Consider the following 23,585-nt stretch of genomic DNA (forward strand, 5'->3'; position numbering starts at 1 on the left):
ATTCAAGTACATTATTTTCAGATAAATTCTCCAGTAAGAGTGAATTCTCATCAGGTTAACAACAGTACAAACAATTTTTGCATTACTCGTGCTTTGTGAAAGTCTAAATTCTAAAATCATATTTTAGGCTACAATTCCAAATATTTCTCTTTTAAACATTTCAAAAGAAAAAGTTTTTAGGGTTTCAGCTTTTTGATTTTCTTTTGTTGTGGGTTGGCAGAAATACACAAAAACAAATTGAAAGAAATGTTTCTAAACAGGCTATAAAGTTCTCTCCAAAGCTTTAACATCATCTTAAAAGGCTTTCTTCCCCCTCTTGTTTTCCCAGTAAGGCACCCCATTATAAATGAAATAAGAAGAAGGGAATAAAGAGTCTTTAGCTAAGGAGTAGGTATCGCAAGAGAATGCTGCCTAGGTATCAGGACCAAGCAGGCAAAACACTGAGTAGCAGTTAACCTGATAAGAAATAGATTAATGATGAAAAATCATCCCATTAAAGCCTCGAGAAGCTCAAAATAGTTCCCTAAAACAAACAAAAGTTAAGAATTTTGATTCAAATAATGATCACAGAAAAAGAAACAGAGTAAAAAGCACCATAGAGAAAACACACACACATATTGTATAAATTACCAAATTTATACTTCAGTGTTTTGATAAGTATAATCCAGTAAAGTATTATCTTGATGGTAGTGTGAGCCAAGTTACCCTGACTCACGTGATCAAATTTTATTTTGATCTTTCCAAAAGAATGACTGGATGTCACATTTTTTGAAAGCTAATAGCGACATTTATGTCTGTTCTTACTCAGCACATTATATCAATTTCCACGCTTAACAATGATAATTTTCATACCTCTTCAGCAATTCAAAGAGAAATTTATCAAACATAACCTTTCTGCCACCCTAAACTACAGCATCACTTTTCCTTTTTTTAAATTAAATCTTGAGAACAAAAAGGGATAATTTCTCTGAACAGTCTTCCTACTGAAACCATGACAGATACCTGTACAACATGATGGATAAATTAAAATAATTTCACTGATAATACATACTTTTTAAATGAAAAGGAAGCATACAGAACGTAACTACAGTGACCAGTGGGTCATCGGTCCAGTAATTTTAGAATCATAAACATAGATGGCCTTAAAAGAACTATAAATCAAACTTCATATATTCACAGTGCAAACACGTAGTATCTTCTCCTGATGAGTTAACAGTTTAAATTATGAAGGTGCCTAGTATGATGGAAAATGATATAAAATAATGATTTTAGATATCTCATGTAACTGAGTATTAAACAAACGGTGAGAGTTGCACAACGATATCTTCACACATTTTCCCTAAGTTAAGTTTTGTCAGAGGCTAATAAGCTGCTTTTTTAAAAAATAAACATTCTGCCAAAAAATAAATAAATAATTGAAACAGGAGCTGATCAAACCTCTAGTCCTACTAACAATTTATAAGAAATACGGAGAAAAATGTCAACTAATATCACAGAGGTGCAATCTGCAAAATCCAGACTCTGTGAAATTAAATAAAGCAACCTAGTTTCTTAAACAAGTGACAAAGGAAAAGAAAAAAGACGGAAAATTATAGAAAAAGAGGTAAATATTAGGTTAATAGACTTTAGAGACATCAACCAATTACAACGTCAATCTCACTAGGTTTTTGAGTCATACAAACTGAAGTAAAAGATGAAGGTATTCATGAGACAACAAGGTGACACCAGATATTTGCTGATATTAAGAAATAGATGAACTATTTTCAGGTTAAGAATCCATCTTTTAGAGATGCATAATGAAGTATTTACAGGATTTGGCTCAAAATTACACAAGGGGGGATATGCTTTCAACATTTCTCCACCAAGTATGATACTTGCTCTAGCCTTTCTGCAGATAATCTGCATCAGGTTAAGGATTGCTCTCTTGTATTTCTAGTTAGGTTTTCATCATATATGGATGTTGAATTTTATCAACTGTTTTTGAGACACTTACTAAAATGATCTTATTTCTCCTTTAATCTGTTAATCTGATAGCAATAAACCCAACTTGGTTATGATAGATTAAGGTTTTGGATAGGTAATACTATAGTACCAGATAGCTGGATTTGAGTGGCTAAAACTTGAATATTTTACAAACATGTTCATGAGTTAGACTGGACTATAATTTTCTCTTCCTTTCCTTGTAAGATGATAAGCTAGGGCACATTCGTTTTTTACATATACTATCAAATATTTTATAAAGAGACTGAACTTTTATATATATATATACCTTAAATGTTCATTTGTTAAAAATCATGTGTAATAATGGAAAAAAATCTGAAAAGAAAAAAATATATATGTATGTACATATATAACTGAATAACTTTGCTGTACAACTGAAACTAATATTGTAAATCAACTACACTTCAATAAAAATTTTTTTTTAAACTCATGTGTAAAAATCAACTATGCCTGGTGTTTTCCTGCTAAGAAAATTCTAAACTTCTGATCCAGTTTCTTTCATGGTCATATAACTAGTCTGCTTTTCTACTTAAAGTGAAGCTCATATTATAACAGTGGTCTACCAGGCCCTACACATATTCTCCTTTCCCCAGCAATCCGTCATCCCACCATCTCTTTGAACTCATCTCCCACTATGTGTCCCCTGGAGCAACTACTTCAGTCCTCCTTCAGGTGTTCCCGCCTCAAGGCCTCTGCAATCACACTACCCCAACCCCATTTCCACAGGGCTTGATCCCCTACTTCTCTCAAGATTCCCTTCACATGTCATCATTTCAGTGTTCTCCTCTGACCACACTGTTTAGAACAGTACATACCACCCAGACTATCACAATTTTAACTTTACTCTAATTTTCTTTCTATACTTGTCCCTGATATTCTATACTAATTTGTTATTTATTTTATTCTAACTGAGGTGGAATAAAAAAATAAGTTCCCCAAAAGCAAGTACTTTATCAAAATTATTCTCTCATGTAATCCCAATGCCGGTACTTGGGAGACACCCCAAAATACTTATTGAATGAATTAATGACTAACTTCAGACTGTTCATAAAATTCAAATTTAATGGGTCAATGATGTAAATTAACTATAAAAGGGAATAAAATCCTTTTCGTGATGATGCAAACTGAAAAACTAGTTCTAAACTTTGCAACCTAAAGACACTGAGAGATCAGAGAATATCCACAGGGAAATGTCTATGGGGTTAATAGAATTTGCCACTTTTACTCATGGGGAGGCAATATGGTGTAATATTATTGAAGTGTAGGTTCACATCCTGACTTTGCAACTAGTTCTATGACTCTGGACCAATAGCCTCTGTACCTGCTTCCTCATTATAGAAAACAACAACAATATCACATACATTATAAGATTTCTGAGAGGATTAAGACGTTACGGGAGGTAATCCAGCATCCACCTATTCCTAAAAGAAGACAACAAAAAACAGTACAGGAATTTATCTCAAGTCATAAAGCTACTAAACTAAGCCCAGACTTGAGTCAGGACCTCCTAACTTAAGTCCATGCTCTCTCCACTACATTCTACTACGTTTCAATAGATTCCATTTCATATCAGCATACTCCAAAAGAGTAAAGTTAACTCAGTTTTCAATGTCTAATGACTTAGCCACCCCTTTCAGGTGGTATGCAAGGTCTCATATGCATAGATTAAAATTTTCCAGAAGCTATGTAACATGTGATATCACAACAGATTGAACGCAGAAGCAGATACGTGAATCTAGCTATCTTCTATTAAACTAGACATTAAAGACATTTGCAAAAATATAGAATACTATTCTAAATTTTTTCCAGAAAATAGTTATTTTTCATAGAAAATGTTACTGTATTAAGATGTAATGGGTTATTCCTAATTTTAAATAAAATAATAAATGTTACTACACTTTATTTTAATTCAAATACAATAAATGTCAGCAGGTAAAACCCACATTAACAAAAGGTCTTTTGGTCTAAAAAGACTGTAAAGGGGTCTTGAGAACAAAAATTTTGAGAACCACTGGTTAGAATATATCCAATCCCTTATAAGGCTTAATTTCATATAAATGTCTAAAATTCAAAATAATACTGACAAACCTAAGAATATATTAATTTAAAAACTTCATGAGGAAAGTCACGAAGAAGAAGGGAAACAACATGGTGTTACAGAAAGAACAAAAAGCCTACATTTAGAAGGCCTGGGTTCAAATCTTGGCTATATTGCTTTACTAAATATTTCCCTAAGTAAGTCACATCCTCTTTAGTTTAAATTTTCTTGTCCATAAAATAAGAGCATTGGTGACTGCCCTAACTTCTCAAGATATTTAAGAGTAAGATAATAAATGTGAAAGCTCTCTGTCAACTATAAAGCACTATGTAAATATAAACATAAAATTACAGCTATGTTAAATTTTACCTCTATGGCAGACAGATGGACACTTATGGTTTCTACATCCTAAAGTCCGTCCACAGTTTTGATCACAAGGTGGACAGTTTCCAGGGCAACACTAAAGGGAAAGCAATATATAAAGAACAGGTAATTTGAAAATCATACATAATATGAATGTCATTACTACTTATTCACAGAACTTAGGGAAGTCAAAAGATAGCTTCTTTTCACTGTAAGAACAGAAGTATTCAAGAGTATCAACATTCTTGTGCAGAATACATTGTACTAAGACCTTGTAAGTTTATAAAGACAATGACCTTATTTAGTGAAATCAAGCTAAATTTTCTTGCCCTTTAGTTAATTATTCAATGACTTAAAATAGTTCCATAAGATAGTTTCTCTTCTATTTATCTACACAGAGATAGACATTAACCACAGGAATGGATCTGGTCAAATCATATCGTCAATTCAGGCAAAGAATTAATCTGGCTATTTTTAAAATTTAATTAAAATAAAACCAGTTCAATGTATAGATTAGTTTGGCAGTTATTTTCAAACCATAGAATGAGACACTAAAGGAGAGAAGCAGAGGTAGGCTAATGGCTTCTAGCTTTATTTCGTTACTTCCCTGATTTCCAATCTGTGACAAATACAGCTGTCTATGACCTACCCCAATTTTCATTCACAAACACAAGGCAACTACTTAAAAGTCCATCTTGCCATTCTGACCTCTCATATATCCAAACCTTGCAAAAAAAAATACAGACTACAATTGTCTTAAGGAAACTTAAGATTATTACCTACTTAAGGACAAGTTTCAGTATATAAAAATAGCTCAAAACAAAATACATATTGTTGAAAAGCAATTAAAAGTCAAAATACTTCATTCAGTTAGGCAAATATTTCTCACTAAGTAATACCACGTGCCTATCTATCACCTTCCCAGTGGCAGTGGGGAAAAGACGATTATATGGTCCATGATGTGAGTAAGCCTTTAGAAATTTCTCTCACTGTGATGAGTAATAATGACCAGATTTACTCTCCTGCCTTAAACAACTGGAAAATCAGACAAAATACATGAAACAACAGTTTTCAGACATTAGACAATTGGGCAGCACAGGACAAAAACCCCTATGAGAAGAGAAACAAACAAGGTGAGTCCTATGATAGCACAAACTTAGACCTGGAGGATTCCAGGCTGCAGCTCAGGGTGAAAGATCACAAGGAGAGTCCAGTGGTCTCACCAAGATGAGCAGACAAAATTCATAGTTCAGAGAAGTCAGCGTGGAGAGAATTTGTGGAGAAGTGTAGCATAAAATAGAAAGTTCACAAAGTCTGGGAACCAATCAAAAGTCACCCAGCACACAAAGAAGCAGGAAAACATAATCCAAAAGGAAAAGGAAAGTCAATCAACAAGAATAGAGCCAGAAATGACAGATGACAGAATTAGAAGACAAGGACATTAAAAAGGCATTAGAAGTACAGCCCAGATGTACATTCAAGAAAATAGAGGAAAGCACGAGCATACAAAGAACAGATATGGAAGACATAAAAAAAAGATACAACTCCAAGTCTCAGAGATGAAAAAATATCATCTGAGATGAAAAAGCACATGATGGGATAAACAATGGGACTAAACAATGAAGACGAAAATTAGTAAACTTGAAGACAAAGTTATACACGCCAACATAAAATATGGAAATTAAATAATAAACAGAGTATCAGTGACCTTTGGGACTTCAAGTAGCATGACATACACGTCATGGGAGTCTCAGAAGGCAATGGGTGGGAGGTAATATCTGAAGAAATAAAGATTGAAAATTTCACAAATTTGTTGAAAATTATAAATAGACCTAAGAAGCTCAACAAAAACTGAGCTAAGAAACATGAAGAAAACTATACAAAGGAACAGCACACACGAACTGCTGAAGACTAATGATAAAAGAGAAAAATCTTAAAAAATAGCCAAAGAAAAAAGACATATTACATACAAAAGAACAAGGATAGCAAAGATAATGGAGCAACATGTTTAACGTATGGCGGAAAAAATTCTAGCAAACTAAAATTCTACAGTAAGAATATTTCTCACAAACAAAAGCTGAAGATTTTTTATAAATGTTGGAAGAATTTATGAGCAGCACTACAAGAAATGTTAAAGGAAGTCCTTCAGACAAAAGAAAATTAAACCAGATAAAAACCTGAACCTAAATAAAATGATGAAAAGCACCAAAAATTATTAATTTGATGATAAATATAAAACACTACTACTTCTTATTTTTTCAAACTCTTTAAAAAATACTTGACTGTTTAAAGCAAAAATAAAAACAATGTATTTGAGGTTTATAAAATATATGGGTATAAAATTGTCTGAGAATCGAATAAAGAAGTTAAAATGGAATCATTGAAAAATAACACTCAATCAAATAAAAGACACAAAAGAGGGAAAAGGAACAAAGAAAAGATGGGCAAATAGAAGATAAACAGCAAAATGATAGATTTAAATCCAACCATTTTATTAAAGATCACAATAAATGTAAATGACCTACACCTGAATTAAATGACAAAGATTGAATAAAACAATTATCTAAATGCTGTCTATAAGAAATCTATTTTAAATATAAAGATATAAGTAAGTTAAAAGTAAAAGAATGGAAAAGACATACCATATGAACACTAAGCAAAACAAAGTTGAAATCACTATATCTAATAGATTTAAGACCAAGGAATCTCACCAAGGAGATAGAGGGATAATTCATAAAAAAGGGACTCAAAAAAACCTGCAAATCTACAGACTCAATAATATATTCCAGCTGGCCTCATACTGAACCAAATTTCTGTAAATAAGATTTGAAAACAGAAGTTAAGCCTCCACCATACCAAACGAACTATCACTAACACGGCTATGATATTTTACAGTCAGGGAACAAAAACAGCCCAAGAACCAAGTCGAAAGAATTATATACAAGACAAACAGATACCCTTGTTATTTAAAAACCTTGGTAAGATTTCCTACAAATACAAACAATAATCTAGAATATTTATTAATATTTCATATGGAAAGCAAAGAATATGCCTGAATATTTGAGGAACAAGTCAAGATGGCATTTATCACAGGCCCAAAAAAGGAAAATTCAAGAGAATTTTAAAATCAGTTTTCCAAGCTTATTACCTTTCTCCTACACTGATGCTTCTGACAGTCACGCATCTTAACACACTTAGTTTCACACAGGTAAGATTTATGACATGGCATTCGCTTTGTATGCTTTCCACAGCGACAATGCTTTTCCACTTCCTGGAAGAATCAAATAATGCTATTAAAATTGACGTTTGTTGACATGATTTTTTTTCCACATTGCAGTCTCTATAATTACAAAAAATGAAAGAGAAAAGTTTTAAGAGTCTTTTGTATGAAAGACTTTAAAAAAAAATAAAGCTGAATTTCCTAAGACATTTATTTGTATTACTTTATTCCAAAAAGACTTCATGGAATTTCCATTATTAAATTTAGTAAGAATTTGAAATTAAATAGTAAAATAATATCATACATTAAAATCCTTTACATCTAGTTACACCAAAACAACTGCACATCTAATTTCAGTAAAACAAGAAAACTGGATTACCCAGCAGTATTTCAAAACCAAAATGGCATCTAGGCCTTTTTTTTCCCCATCATCACTAGGCCTAATTCATCACTGCTCTGAATGTCTTCTGGGAACAAACAACCCCTCACCAGACTGAAAATGACAACATTCAAACTTTCATCAGGCAAAACAAGAAAAGGTAATTTCAGATTTAATTACTGGCATACTCTCCTGTTTCTTCATCATAAATATTAGGTCATGACATAGATGTTTATGAAAACAATTACAGAACAATCCCATTTGACATATTATGACAGACAGCTCTTAAGAGTAATTATTACAGGAGATTACTAACTTGTCTGCATGTTTCACAAGGACCTCGGTGACAACGCTGTGAACATCTGTGGATTCCACATTCAAGTACTTTGTCACAACTATCTCCACAAGTTGGTACATCTTCTGTACAAGGCAAAGAAAACTCTAAAAGCAGACAGAAAGTCAGCATTAATGATAACATTCATTATTATAAAGCCTTAATAATGTGCAATTTTCTTTTGACTTTCCAAAGAATGACAGCTCTTTCAGACTATGAATTTTTGCGTCTACATAATTATCAGGTAAAAGTTAACTTTGATGAAAATAATCCCTAATATTTTTCAAGTTTGTATTTTTAAAAAGAAACCCACACATGACAAGTTATCAAACTCAAGGAGCACATTTTTATGAGCTAATTACTTCAAAATTACCTTTCTAAAGAAATAAGACCATGTAAATCACTACAAAAATTTCTATAATATATAGAACAATAAAAAAAAAAATTGCTCTAGGCTCACACAGGCACCTCTCGTCTGTGTGGCCTGCTGCTGTCTGTGGTAGCATACCCCTAATAACCTTTTCCTTCCAAAATAAAAAAATTTGCTTTAAACAACATTATAGGTTAAAAAAAAAAGATCTAGATTTTAAAACACTATGAAACTGAGCTTCAACATAAACATATTATGAAAAATATTGATAATAATCTTGTAAGCAAGTGTGCTGGTACTGATGCAGAGTCAGGACAGTGAACTCCAAATGCAACCCTTTATCTCAAAGTAGCCAAAATTAAATTCACCTATAATCTAATACACAATAATGACAATAGCTTATGATAATGAGGTTTCCTGCATGTGCTGGGCACTATACTAAATACTTTATGTCCATTTTATCATTTAATTCTCACAATTATCTTATAAAGAAAGTACTATTATTGTCCCCATTTAACTTGAGAAAACTGCAGTTCATGAAGGTGGGATCTGAATCCAAATATGCCCAACTCCAGAATCTGAGTTCTTAATCCACTATGCTATATTGTCCTCTCATCCAAATATACAGAAATCTATCAAATTTATATTATTGTTGAAACTACATTATGAACTACCAGAGAAACCTAATTTAATTAGGAAAATACTCTAATTAGCATAAACCCATTAAAGGTTAAAAAAAAGTCTTACTTGACTTCTGACATGGACAGAACCTTTTCCCAGATCGAGGACACTCTCCACAAGCACCTACATGGCAAACCTGCTCACACGTATGATTACCACATGGCAGTGTTTTCCCACAAACCTAAAATAAAATGCAATAAGCACTGATTAAAGACTTAAAAATTAACAAAAAACTCTGTACATGACATAATCATTTCTCACTCACCAATAAGCACTTCTTTATGTTCCTCATATTATTAAGCTTTATAGCTTACAGAGGCATAATATACATTATACTTATATATACATAACAGACATACACACATATGTATACACACACACATTTCTTATGCACCAGAGAGTATATTTTAAAAATATAATAAAGGAAAAAAGAACATACAGTTTCATATGGCCGTTAACCAAAGATTTCCGAAAGGTACTAAAATCATGCCAATTCCAAAACAAACAATCTAAAGAATCAATCTTACTTCCTCAATTGGATTAACTCAAGAAAAGGGAAAAGAGAAGGAGGGAGTGGGGACAGCTAGCAAGAAAGAGAGTACATATGTACTGAATCTGAAATTCAACAAATAGCTGTTAATTTAAAATAAAATTTCCCCTGGTAATTAAAACAATATTAAATTTTAAAAGTCCCCAAAATCATGAATAAAATTCCCCTGAGTTGCTATTCTTCCTCTCCTTTCATTCAACTAAACCTGATTAGTATTTCTAGTTGCTCATTATGCTTTCTGTATACTTCAGTACACATCCCCCAAAATGCACACGCACTTACTTGATCACAGTGCCACAGTGGACTTGCACAGCTTCTTTCAGCTACTTGTTTGCCACAGACACACTTTTGTCTACTAACTCTTGGACAGGGTGGACAACTTCCTAAAATCAAAATGATGAATTAGGACAGAGCATTATAAGAACAATAGACTGCTTTCATTCTTGCTTAAGGTCAGAACACCTAACAGGTATGACCATTTACCTGCATGACAAGGATTTTCACATTTATGTTGTCCACAAAGTAACTTCCGCCCACATGGCAGCTGACAGGACCATTCCTTAGCACTGCACCGACGAGGGATAGGTTTTGCTTTCCTACAGAAACAGGTAGTTGTGACCATCTTTGGACAAGGAGGGCAGGGACCTAGAATCCAATGAAAGTTAAAAAAAAAAAAATCAGAAGCAAAAAGTTAAAATTTTCAGTTCCTACACCTACTGGCATTTTCTAAAGCTTTCCTTACGGATACTTTAAAAGACAATCCCTTCCAATACGTTCCTACATAAATTTAAGTTGAGTTCAACTTCCCCAATTTTTTTTGCTTTAACATAAGAAGAAATAAGCACCCACAAACAATTAGAAATATTACATATAACTCACCTGGATGGCAGAGGAGTAAACACTTATGGCCACAAGGAGGTTTAAAATCTCTCTCGCACACTTGGCCACATGAATGAGGCACAAGCCATGGATCTAAAGGTGGATCTTCCACTTTCCCGCAATAGCAATAGTACCTACTAGGTGTGTCAGATCGTTTGTATTCAAACCTGCATTTTGGACTAGAGAAGAATGAAATTAGTGAAGTTAATCTCACTTTTAAAAGTGGCGTGAGACACGAATATAAATATACTTAATAATAGAGTATACACAATCACTTTTATCTTAATGTAACCTCTGCTCTATCTTTGTATTAGTAAGAAACAAGATTTTACTAAAATCAACTTCAACTATCTCGAACAGCTCTGCCAGATAATTTCCTGAGATGATGAAGGTGTTCTATACCTGCCATGTCCATTAGTAGCCGTTAACCACATATGGCGAGTGAGCACTTCAGACGTGGTTAATACATACAACTCAGGAAGAAATGATTCTCTATTTCATAATTTTTAAACATTCAGATAACCACATATGGCCAGTTGCTACTGTATTACATAATACATATCTAGAATACAGCTACAAAAAGAAAGCAATACTAGCTTTCTACTAACCACCTGAACTTTATATTCTTTCCAATTTTATAAAGCTCAATGTTTTAAAAGTTTGGCTGGCCAGTCTACAAATGAGCAAAATACATTAGCAATAGCAAACCAAAGAAAGAAATCAGGTTATGGGTAGGTAACACAGCAGCAAGAAACATGACTCAAGATCTAGAATTTATGTTAAATAATAACTTAATTAAAAATCACTATTACAAAAAAAATTTAGAATTAAGGGGAAAAATATTGAACATAAACAAAGAATTTCATATTTCTCAGCAACTAATACAAAATGGATATATTTCAAATGTGCCTAAGTTAAAAAAAAGTTCAAATACTGTTTCATATTCTCTGCTAAAATAGAAAGATTTTTATCTAGCAAGATTAAAATGAAGAAATTTTGTTCCTAGAAGTGTTAACCTTCAGTTCTATTAAATTTGTTTGTAGGTCATAAATCACTTCATTCTCAAAAGAAGTGCTAACCCTACTATCCTCCAGACAAATAAGTTGTTAGTATACTACACTACAAGAACAATTTCACATCATCATTTAAATTTCTTTTGTATCATATACAATATATTTTCATTTTCCTGAGAACATGTTCTGTTTCTAAATAAATGCCACATTAATACTCAGAGTAACCAAAAGATATCTGTTCTTGTAATTTAAAATCAAAAACAAAACACCATGTCTCATCTGGAATTAAAAAATGGAATTTTGTTGGAAGAATTAAAATTTCCTTTACTAAAAGAAAATTACTAAACTTAGATACAAGTGGCTTAAAAGCAACTCACTACACCTTAAAGCTGTCCATCAATATTGAGACTGAATTGTTCCAAGAGACTGGAGAGGGCAACAGGTACAAATCCATGAGTTTTATTTAAAATAACAGCATGCCAACAATGAAATGTAATTATGCCATATCTTGTTTATAAACAAGCAATACCTCAGTAGAAACATGTGTTTTAAAAGTCTGATCTCTAGATAACAACTAATTTTAAAATATTGACATTTTTATCAAGTTCTAGCTTCATCTTGATGAGGAATGAACAAAATGTGTTCTTAACCAGAATAGTCATTTATTTTCTTTCTTAGAAAATGTAAAGCATGGAAAGCAAAGATTATTACATATTTGATTCAATTTTGTCCCTTTTAGACTTAAGAGTGGTGGTTCATTCCTCTCTTAGCTGGTATTTTCTACCCTTGTGGCAAAATGACTACATAAAATAGAAATGAGAACAACAAAGTTGAGAAAGAGCACATTAAAGTTTAAATCTCTAAAATTAAGCCAGAATATCTCGTTTAAGTCTCTATTAAACACTACAATCCTTTCACAAAAAAATAATATGTAATACCAAACTAGTTGATTTTGAAATTTTAAACTGTTTCAGAGAAGCCAATTTTTAATGAAGAGAAAACAAACAATATATCTAAAAGTAGTATTATGAGACTAAACTCAGAACAATAGAAAAAGAACTGAATTTAGAAATCAGAAATCCTAGGCTGCAAATCCTGGCTTCATTTCCTAAGGGTAAGTGAAGTCTGAACATACCATTTTGCTTTCATTAACTCCAATATTCCCATTGGTAATATGGGAATAAAATCACTGACATATGGTAGAAAATTATTTTTGCAAAGTAACTAGTATATCTAAAATGTTTTTTAAAACTACACTACCCACAATTTAACAAATGTATCAGTATTTATGGTAATAGGGGAGGTCTGATGTGGATCCAGGTTTTCTGAAGACTGAATCTTACACAATTTGAGAGCTCTGTTAAGGAAAAGAACAAAATTACAAATAAAAAAATAGTTACGGGGGAGGGTGTAGCTCAGTGGTAGAGTGTGTGCTTAGCATGCACGAGGTCCCGGGTTCAATCCCCAGTACCTCCATTAAAAAATAGTAAGAATAAGTAAAGAAAGAAATAAACCTAATTACCTCCCCCCCCCAAAAAAAATAGTTACAAAAGTGAATATTAACATGAACACAGAGCTCCTGTAGTTTATCCTTCATTACCTTGACAGTAAGTCTACCCTCTGGGTTGCCAGTATGAATAAAATTTTTATTGTCTTTATTTAGCAAAGATATACTATTTCCACTCCCCAACTCTTTATGAAAATATAATAGAAGTTCAAGATCAAACAATTATCAATAATAAGCCAAACTAATAAAATAAGTGTAAAAAATTTAATAATATTGGGTAATATACACCTGTAGTTCTGAGATATACCAAAGATAAAACTGGGAAGCCTACGATCAAAATTTTAGATGACAGTCTAGTACGATATAACACTAACAGGTACTAAAGGGTAACTAAGGAGCTGTTTTGCAGGGGAAAATACAGAGCCTGAATGATTTATTACTTATCGAAAGGAACTGGTAGTTACACAAAATGTGGGAGACGAGGGTAGGCGTTACCAGGTCCCATACCTTAACAAACCAAACAACTAATTGAAGGCCAAACATGGATAATGAAACTGCCAATAAAGCAATTTATGACATACAATTTTCATTTATTTTACAACTAAATATTCCAACTAAATTAGAAAAAGTTACCAAGGCCAGGGGTAATCTCTCTTTCCAAAATCATCATCCGTCAAAGAAGACACCAGAAACTGGCTGTCTTTAGCCCACTTCTGGATACAGGGCATGTGAAATATACAGAAACATCCTGAACAACTCCAAACCTAAGACAAAGGTAACAGAAATTAACAGTATGCAATGACTTTTCTTTGATAATTCCATAATAGTTTAAAATAAGCATCACACTTATTTTCAAAAACTACCTAAGGATTAAAGAAAAAAGTTTTCCTTCCAATTTAATAGAAGCAATGTTCTTTATAAAAATTAATTTACATGTAGAACATTTTAAAGAAAAATATGGATTATCTAGGTTCATTCAGCTAGAAATACCTACTGCTAAATTCTGGACAGTTTCCAATTTTTTTAATGTATATTTCATACTTAAAAAAATGAAGTCATACTGTACTGATTGATACATACTTTCATAGCCTTTCTTTTAATACAGTATAAGCATTTACTATTATCAAATATTTTCATACAAAATGATATTTATAGCTGTACAGTAGATATCCATGTTGACTTATATACATAATTTAACCAATTTCTGGTTGTTGGACATTTAGGTTATTTCCAGTTATAAATACCACAAGGGAATCTTTAAACACAAATATGTACAAATAACCTCTGTGCCGCCCTATTACATAAAACCTTTAGTCTAGCACTTAATGCTAAATTCTAAAAATTAGGTGAGAAAAAAACTTGAGAATATATATGTAATTTAAGGAATAACAGTAAATTAATTTTTAAAACCAGCCAACATTTCGCTATAACTGATAAAAATCAACTCTCCTTTCGTCATAACATTTTGCATATGTTTAATAAAATCAGACAGAGTATACTGTGTAAGCTAGCAACAGTACTGAAAAAAAGCCAACTTCTTAGTCTGAATTCCCTCCTAATAAAAAGAACTGGGATGCAGAAGTAAGAGGACAAAGTAGGAAAGAGGAAATGCCAATAAATTGTATATTGCTGAGCTGACTACCGCTAAGGGCTGAAGTTTAGTCCTGCTAAGGACACTCTGAAGGACCACGTAAAACATGCCTAGGACCAACCCGTCCCCAACTGCTGACAAAGAGGAGGCTGGGGCACTCACCCCCCAGTTCCCTAGGGTGTAATGTTGCCCCCAGGGGCATTAACTCTGCTGTACTTCTGCACTACAGCTGGACACTGGCTGAGTCAGTTCCCAAGAAGAAAGCACTGAGGTGGAAAAAAAAATCTACACACACAGCAACTGTTAAAGGTGGGACTGTATCCACATGCGGAGGCTATTCATCCACTGCAGCTGAAATCGAACAAACCAATCAGATGTGACTCGGCACCAAAAGTACCTGCACCTACTATGCTATTCCATCCAATGTACGTTAAATATCTGATCACCCTACATGACCGACCCATTTCATCTGACCTGACTGTCTTTCTCTAGGCAACACTGCTGTAATAGCAGTGGATTAATCTGAGGCCTAAATGGTGAATCTGTCAGATTCTGTCATCACTTCCCCTTAATTGCTTCATTAATGCCCTTTTAAATTCACATACATATAACTTCACCATTAGGCCATAGCATCTCTAAGTGTATGAGTTATCTCTGAACCCATCTCTCCCCGTTAACTCCAGCCACTTTCCACAGTGCCTTCAACACTAGCTCACTAACAAACCATAAATGTGTCACTGTTAGGTTTTACTTCCTTGAAGGCGGGGAGCATATTTATCTTTTTTTAAATTGGCTGAAAGTAATGAAATACAGTATATCTAACATTTTAGTACTTGTGGGAATTTCTAAAGTACAGATGCTAAAAATGCTTTACCAAATTGGACACATGCATTAAAACTGAAGATATCTGCTTCAGTTATATTAACAGTGCTAAAAATATTGATTGCACATTTAGAGGTATTTTTCATTTAATTATAGATTTCAAAAATGAATTATGAATTCATAAACAAAATTCTCAAATGAAGTATTTTTAAACAAAAATAAGCAAAAAGAGTAATAAATAGCTACATATTGTAAATGCAAAATAAAATATTTGGGGGAGATGCATTAATACAGAGAAGGAGAAAAACTTACTGCTTGGTTTCTCTTCACTGAAGCAATACAAATTAAGCATGTCATAGCCCCTGCTTGAAAAGCTTCATTTACATACTGTTTTGTTCGCTCTAATTCACGTACATCTCCATCTTGAAATTTAAAAATTGAAAACTTCATGTTAAGAAACATCTGAAAATAACACAAACTCACTAGTAGCACTACATTATGTGAGACATGTCTAGCAATATCAATTGCTCAAAATACAGACGAAAAATGAGAAGTTTAAGGAAAAAGCAACCAGTGAACTGCTAACCGGTCACACAGTCCATGTACTACATCTCAAGTACTTGACTCAAAAACAGTTACCTCCGCCCTCTCTCAGAGTACACTTGCTTTTATCACTGCTACAGTCCTTAACAAATTCGGTGGGGGCAGAGACATAGGCAATGGCAGCAAGACGTCAAGTCACAAGGGAAAGCCAACCAAAGAGCAAAGTGAGAGGACCGGAAAAGTCAAAGACAGCAGAGCCATTTAGCCTGAATACAAGCATATGCGTAAGAGTGTGTGTCTGTGTGTGTGTGTGTGTTTGACACATAGCATATTCTTAGTAAAAATCTGCTGAATGAAAAGATTCTGAGGTCAACACAGCATAATAACCTTGTTTCATCAAATTATGTTATTTCTGCTTAACAAAGAAGCATGAACTTCTCAGAAAAAGATTACTAGACTGTATTTTCTTTAGGTAATTATTGAGCATTTACCTGCTAGGCAGTGTACTATTAGTATTTCAGAGAGATTAAATAAGCTACCTTAATTTTCATTTTACGGATGAGAAAACTGAGGCTCAGAACACTGAAGTAACTCCGTGTGCCTCCAAAGTGAACCGTCCTAACCACTATGTCATGAAGCAGCCAAGGGTTACAACAGGAGGGTGCAAGAAATAACAGCACAACGAAAGGCAGGAAAACTGCCCAAGAGCACACGTGACACCAAAAAGACAGTAATCTGAGTCACTTTAGTGTAAGAGAAATACACCTACAGGCCTTCAGTACAATAAAGATTATTTGCTAGAGGTTGACTGAGTCTCCGAGGAAAATAGACAAATGGCATAAACTATCACTAAGTACAGGCAATAAAATGGTTCAAACCAAAATTTAAGCTACCAAAAGAAAATTAATAGACCTTGATAATTCTTTACTTCCTATGACTAAGTAAGCAAAACACTTATAAAAACTTGCTCTACCATAATATAAATACAAGTATAATTAAGGATATTAAATAAAATATACATAAAACCACTCCCAAAGCTATAAAACATTATTAAATTATTACAGACAACTGCTTTATTTTAAACAAACATCAAAGTTTGAAGATTATCCTTAAAGGCAGACTTAGTAGTCATACTCTGTGCTTATTTGCTTTTCGGCACAGCTGGCTCTAACAAACACAAAACATTTTTAAATTGCATCTAATCTAACAGCTAAATGTAAAACAGAATATGAGAGAAAAAAACAGAATATGAGAACAGGATGAATCGGCTTTAATAAAATAAAGTCTAATCTTATGTTTACAATATTTATGCAGGATTTCTTTGAAAATTGTATTAAGATTTGGCTGCAGCAATAAAGTACACTGCCCAAGACGTCATGGGGGATAGCACGGCATTTGAAGTCACGCATTTTAAAACGATCACTCTGGCAACTGAAGAAAAATGAGTGTGAGGCCAAGACTAAAAACATTAAGAACCAGTTAAGAGGCAGTTATAGCGGATAAAGCAAAAAACAACCTTGAGCAAGTTAATGTGTCTGTCTCAGTTTTCTCATCTTTAAAATAGTAATAATAGTAATAGTACTATCTACCTCACATGTTTCTTCTGTGGATTTAATTCACATATGAAACAGCTGTAGGGGCCTGAATTAAGATAATGACAGTATGTGGGGAGAGGGTAGGATGGATTTAAGAAATTTAGGAAGTAAAACTCAGCAGGACGTGGTGACAATTAGACTGTGTTGCTTCTAAAAGTCGATGTTCGCGCCAGGATTCCGAAGGAAGGAGTGCTGTGTTTGAGGAGACATCTGACGTGGGCAGAGGGCAGGAGTGGTCGTGAGTAAAACACTCTCATGTCATCCCTGCTCCCAGAGCTCTGGCTTGGGTGGGTGACAGGGGAAACTGTAGCACTACTAATAGAGATAAAGAAAACAAAAGAAGAAATCTTATCTTTCAACATATGTTTGTGTGTCCATGGGCCAGACGGACAGAGATACCTATCAGTAAACTGATCATTCAAGTTTGAATTTGAGAGAAAGATCACAAAAGTATGAAGGCTGTGCTCAGACAGAAAGAATGAAGCTCTCTGGTAAAGTTCTGGTTTTTAATTCACTAACGTGAGATGGGAACCATCTCATTACCCTGGTGTTTATTGCTCTTAAGTCGAGTGATCAAATTTCCTTACTTCGGTAGAGGCATAGAGGCAAAGTACAGAACACAAAGGAACAAAAATCAAAATATTTATGGATTTGATGCAATACAGTATGAGAAAAATTGCCTTCACACTTTAAGATGAAAGCCAGATAAAAAATTAATAAAACTTACTAATGAGAAAAGTTTTCTAAACACTAGTATCACTGAATTTTCTATTTAAAAATAAAATCTGTCTCTCTAGAATGGCTTAAGTGAGGTCTTCCTGAGGCAGGAAACCTGCAGTTACTTTCTATGAAGTCTTCTAAAAACAAGAAATCTCCTAACCTAGAGGTTCCTCTTTATCAACTTTTCCCTGGCTGAGCCAGACTTCTTAGTCAAGCCTCCTAATCTTAATTCCTTGGCAGATATGGCAAATTCCTTGGAAACCTTTTGATGAGGTGTACCTCTGCTCACAATGCCATCAATATACTCAGGCAACAAACAATAATACATGCAAAAATGTTCCTAATAATGACTTTAAGTATAAAATGTGAAAAGTGTAAGAGCCCTTACATTTAAAATAATCTATTTTTACACTCAGTACCAAATACTTCACAACAACATCACTTTGACCCTCTCTCTCATAAACAAATGTGGCTTTAAGAGTAACCCAGATGTGTTATTTACAAAACAGAAACAGACTCACAGAGATAGAATACAAACTTTTGGTTACCAGGAAGGAAAGGGAGTAGGAAAGGATAAATTAGGAGTTCAAGATTTGCAGGTATTGACTACTATATATAAAAAAGGTAAACAACAAGTTTATACTGTATAGCACAGGGAAGTATATTCAACATCTTGTAGTAACCTATAATGAAAATGAATATATATATGAATACGTAAGACTGAAACATGTTATTTATCAGAAACTGACACAACATTGTAAACTGACTATAAAAATAAATAAATTTCCTTTTAAAATAAGACACATTTAACATGATGAAAAAGAGAAAAATGAAGAGCAGATACAGAGGAATATTCAAAGTCCTCAAGTGCAATTAAATCATAACAAGGAACAACCTGACCCCACTCATCTCACAAAGAGCTTTGGCACCCGTCTCCCAGCAGTCTAATGAAATGCCAATTAAACACAAAGGAGGACTTCTAAGGCTGTAAGAGACATTGTCATCCTATTTGCTTTATAGAGGGATTAACATTATACAGCATATAACTCAAATAGTAAAATGTACAATAATTCAATTCTCCAAACAGAAATGCTCATTCTTAAGATGCAAAAACTATTCCACGTAGGGTAAAGGTGTTAGAAAAAGTCAGGAATATATTTTCATTGATGTAAAAAAAGTCAAAATTCAAAAGTACCTGTCTGAGTAGTGTAAGTTATAAATGTATTAGCAACTATTTTTCCTCTTTTTCCTTCCAAATCTTCATCTCCTTCTTCTTCAGATGAAGAGCTAAAGTGTTCTTCAACAAGCTTTTTGGCTGCAGCTTGATTAGCCTTCTTAATTTCCTCAAATTTCTTTTGAGACATTAGCTCTGTTTAAAAGAAAAAAAAGTGAGTTTCACTTCTGCAGAACAATCTCTCAAAAAGCAAGGCATGATGTACCAAAAAGTCATTTTAAAATAAAGTCACCTTTGGTGCATTCTGTTTTACTATCATCCACGGAAAAAGTTATTTTCAAATTTCTTGTCACACAAGTAAAAAGAATTCCACGATAAAAATTTTCACTTTTGTTAAATATTCTGCTAAAGGCAACAAACTGTTCTAGAAACAGAGTGACTAACAAATCAATTTTTTAAATGATCAAGGTATGATAAAGTATCCAAAAACCAGTGATCAACCTCAAAACAAAGACATTAACAAAAATTTAAATGAAATGTTTAAAAGATGAACAGTACACAGTGATTTTTAAGAGATGGGAAACAGACCCATTGTTTACACATCAGAATCAGCAGAGGCAGGTGCTTTTCCACACTATCCTCTTCCACATTACAGCCCAGCCTGGCCTGGCTCACCAAAGACTGTGCACAAACAGTATTCAGTGTATACCCACTGTGTTTACAATCTGCTTCCTAGAAAGCTCACGGACTTTTTGTCTTTATTAAAATGTGGTCACAAAACATATTTATTTAACATAAATCCCACACAAAATGTTGCTAACACAGAAAATGTGCTTCATATAAGTTCGTTTCAAAAAGAAAGTGAAGTTTTGGATTAGTTGTTCTGCTATTCTCTTTAGAACTGTCTGCACTTCTTATTTTGTGACTTGGTTAAATAATAATGGAAAAAGAATGAATTACTTCATAGTACATTCCCACTGAGACTTCAAACTCAAAAGTAAGGACCGTGAGAATTTTCTTCAAGCACTAAGTGTTAATAAACTCTCTGGACAGCAACCATAGCTCAAGAAAAGAGCCACAAACACAACGCATTGTTCTTACTTCATCAAGTGCCCACATTGGTGCCACTTTATGCTCGAAACTGATCAGCCACTACCAATATAAACTTTCTTATTTTAGGTGGTGGATTTGTACTTAATGATATTTTATTTCCTTCATGAAATGTTTTCCTTTTCTTGCTGCAGCCAATTTGGCTGGGGACTATTCAGTATTTCAAGTAAAACTGGAGGAAATTGTACAGGGATCTTTGAGTACTAGGAGAAAAGTAACTGCTATAAGATACATGACTCAAAACTTCACGTACAATAAGACGAGAAATGTCATTATGAGAAAAGAGCCCTCACGAATACATTTTTTTAAAAGGCTGAATTAGATATAATAAAAGCATTCATAACCTGATCAATGGATCCACATAAGATCATCTCAAGCAAAGATGACAAAGCAACCTTCCCACGTATTATTTCTCATCAAATCTCAATTATCCAGTTGGAGGATGCTTGCTTTTCTACTATCCATAAAAACGAAAAAAGTTTCCCAGAACTGTTCACAGGCCTCCATCTTGTACACCTCACCACCACAACTATCATAAACTCAGTAATTAACAGAGTATCACCTAACTTTAAAATTAGCTTAGGAGAGAAACATTCAGAAACTCAATTTGCTCCTCTCCCAAAAAAATATATTTTGAAAAATACATTTCAAACACAACAGTAAAATGATTTCAGGGTTTATTCTTTTAGCCCCCTTCACTCTTCCATTAGTATGGAAGTTAGAGGCAGCTGAGAGCTGTGCGTGCACCCTCAGGCTCCACTAAAACACTGCCTTGGATGAAGGATATTGACAGGCTGGAGGAGGCCGCACCAGATACATCCAGGGAAAGGACGTGAAATCTGTGAATAGGGACCCCAGTCGAAAAAGTCCCACAAGCCCAAGGGCTCACAGGACACAGACAATTAAAGCTACTAAACTGAGGCAATCAAGCGAAGATGGAAGATGACAACTGGCCCCCGAAGTGGGAGACACAAGGTGAAGCGGAAAGCCTAAACACAATCTAAACGGGGTTTCTGCGACTCAGCCCAGCCGACTGCTGCCATGAACAAACTTAGTAAAGCCACAATCTTATTTTACAAGAAAAAATGTTAACCAGATTCTTATGAGATTTTAAAAAGTAAAGAAAAACAAAGAAACTGTTCAGATTGACTGCATCGTGTCAACCAAACCAAAATATGGGATAAATCAGACCCACTCCCACCCCACCACCACCCGGCCACAATCCGCAAAACTTTTGGTCTAGGGATTCGGTAGGCAAAAAGAAAGAAGGATAGACTCCTGGACGGAGAAATAACAAAGATTAATATCAATTAAAATTATGATGAAAGAAGTGTGATGGGAATCGGTCTAGAATGAGGAGGTGCCTGAGAGGTTTGAGAAGTGAGGCCAATGATAAACTCCCGAAGGAGAAGCGGGCAAGGGCGGAGGCAGTTCTGACTAGGAAGTGCCTAAATCTGCATCCAGGTGAGCCCGAGGACGTGGGCCATTCTCACCACTGGCCACGGAAGTCTGCGGCGCTTCCGATCCCGCGGGGCTGCGCCGGGCTGAGCTACCTGCAGCCGCGGCGGTCGCGGCTCCTCCGGGGCTGGCGCCAGGACCAGCAGCGCCCACCGACCCCTTCTCTCGCCCTCCTCCGGCGCCGCGGAGATAGATTCCATTTCCTGAGGAGGGGGCCGCAGTGGCCCGTCCTCGGGCTCGGCCTCGGCCACCGACCACCTGGCGCCAGGAAGCTTCCATCCCTGCAGACGGAAAAAAAAAAAAGAGAGAGAGAGAGAGAGAGTGGAAGGAGCGTGAGCCCAGTGGTGTCGAGGCGGCGGGGAAAGGGCAGCGGGGGGGAAAGGGCAGCGGGGGAAGCCGGTGTGAGGGGCGGAACGAGGAGGGTCTCCGCCGCGCGAAGACCGGATCTGAAAAGGTCGCGGCCCTCCCTCTCTCTCCCAGAGGGTGAGTCCCCGATAAGCCCAGGGCATTGGAGATAGACTGCAGAGGGAAAGGACCAGGCAGAGAAATGGACTGCGGGGCAAAGAGCATCCAGCACCCGAGAAGAAGAGCCGAGGAGGAGGAAAGCGCTTCCTCGGCCTCAGAGGGAGCCCGGTGACAGGACAACAGCAGACTCACCCCGCGGCTCCCGCCGGGAACCAACTGCAGGAGCAAACCCCAAGAAAAGCTACGTCTCCTTACCGCCGGCGCCAGCCCCCGGCGACTACAACTCCCAGAAGCCGCCGCTCACTGCTCGCAGAACGCGTGGCATCACCGGCCCCTTCCTTATCCGAGACTGACTGTGCGCTGGGTGGAGTGGGGGTTGGGCAAAAAAGCCTCCCGGCGCATGCGCTGATTGAACCATGCTGTCTGAAACTACAATTCCCGGCGTGCACTGGGGCTCCGGCGGGGTTGACGCACAGAGAGGACGCGGGGTGGGGAGGTGGGCGGGCCCTGAGGTGTTCCGGATCCCAGAGGATGCTGTTGCTTCCCCGCGACTGCCCTAAATTCAGCTGGGTATCGGGAGTCTGTCCTGGGGCCATAATTGGCTGTCCACCATCTTTAGCCTTGCCTTCGGGCCTTCAGGAAGTAGGAAGTTTTTCTCAATGATCGGAAAAAGCATTTACAAGGAGAACACTTCGGGGTCAGGGTAGAGGGAGGGAAAGCTGAGGGAGTGTTGCGGTAAAGTAGCTGGAGTAGAAAAAGCGCCCTTCTGACT

The 23,585-nt window shown here is 35.4% G+C and overlaps 1 protein-coding gene across 1 annotated transcript in view; it reads right to left on the bottom strand.

Moving 5' to 3' along the window:
* The window catches only part of NFXL1 (nuclear transcription factor, X-box binding like 1), a 48,523-nt gene extending 25,227 nt beyond the window's left edge, over positions 1-23,296 (bottom strand). Inside the window, 12 exon segments of the mRNA XM_006185959.3 lie at positions 4,409-4,499; positions 7,551-7,673; positions 8,318-8,442; positions 9,453-9,567; positions 10,219-10,319; positions 10,420-10,581; positions 10,816-10,994; positions 13,969-14,099; positions 16,061-16,170; positions 19,802-19,975; positions 22,384-22,629; positions 23,069-23,296. Of these exon segments, the coding sequence (XP_006186021.2) occupies positions 4,409-4,499; positions 7,551-7,673; positions 8,318-8,442; positions 9,453-9,567; positions 10,219-10,319; positions 10,420-10,581; positions 10,816-10,994; positions 13,969-14,099; positions 16,061-16,170; positions 19,802-19,975; positions 22,384-22,627 (1,555 nt within the window). The 5' untranslated portion in view covers positions 22,628-22,629; positions 23,069-23,296.
* Between the last annotated feature and the right edge of the window lie 289 nt (positions 23,297-23,585).

This window comes from Camelus ferus, chromosome 2 (genome assembly GCF_009834535.1).
Source record: "Camelus ferus isolate YT-003-E chromosome 2, BCGSAC_Cfer_1.0, whole genome shotgun sequence".
Classification (NCBI taxonomy): Eukaryota; Metazoa; Chordata; class Mammalia; order Artiodactyla; family Camelidae; genus Camelus; species Camelus ferus.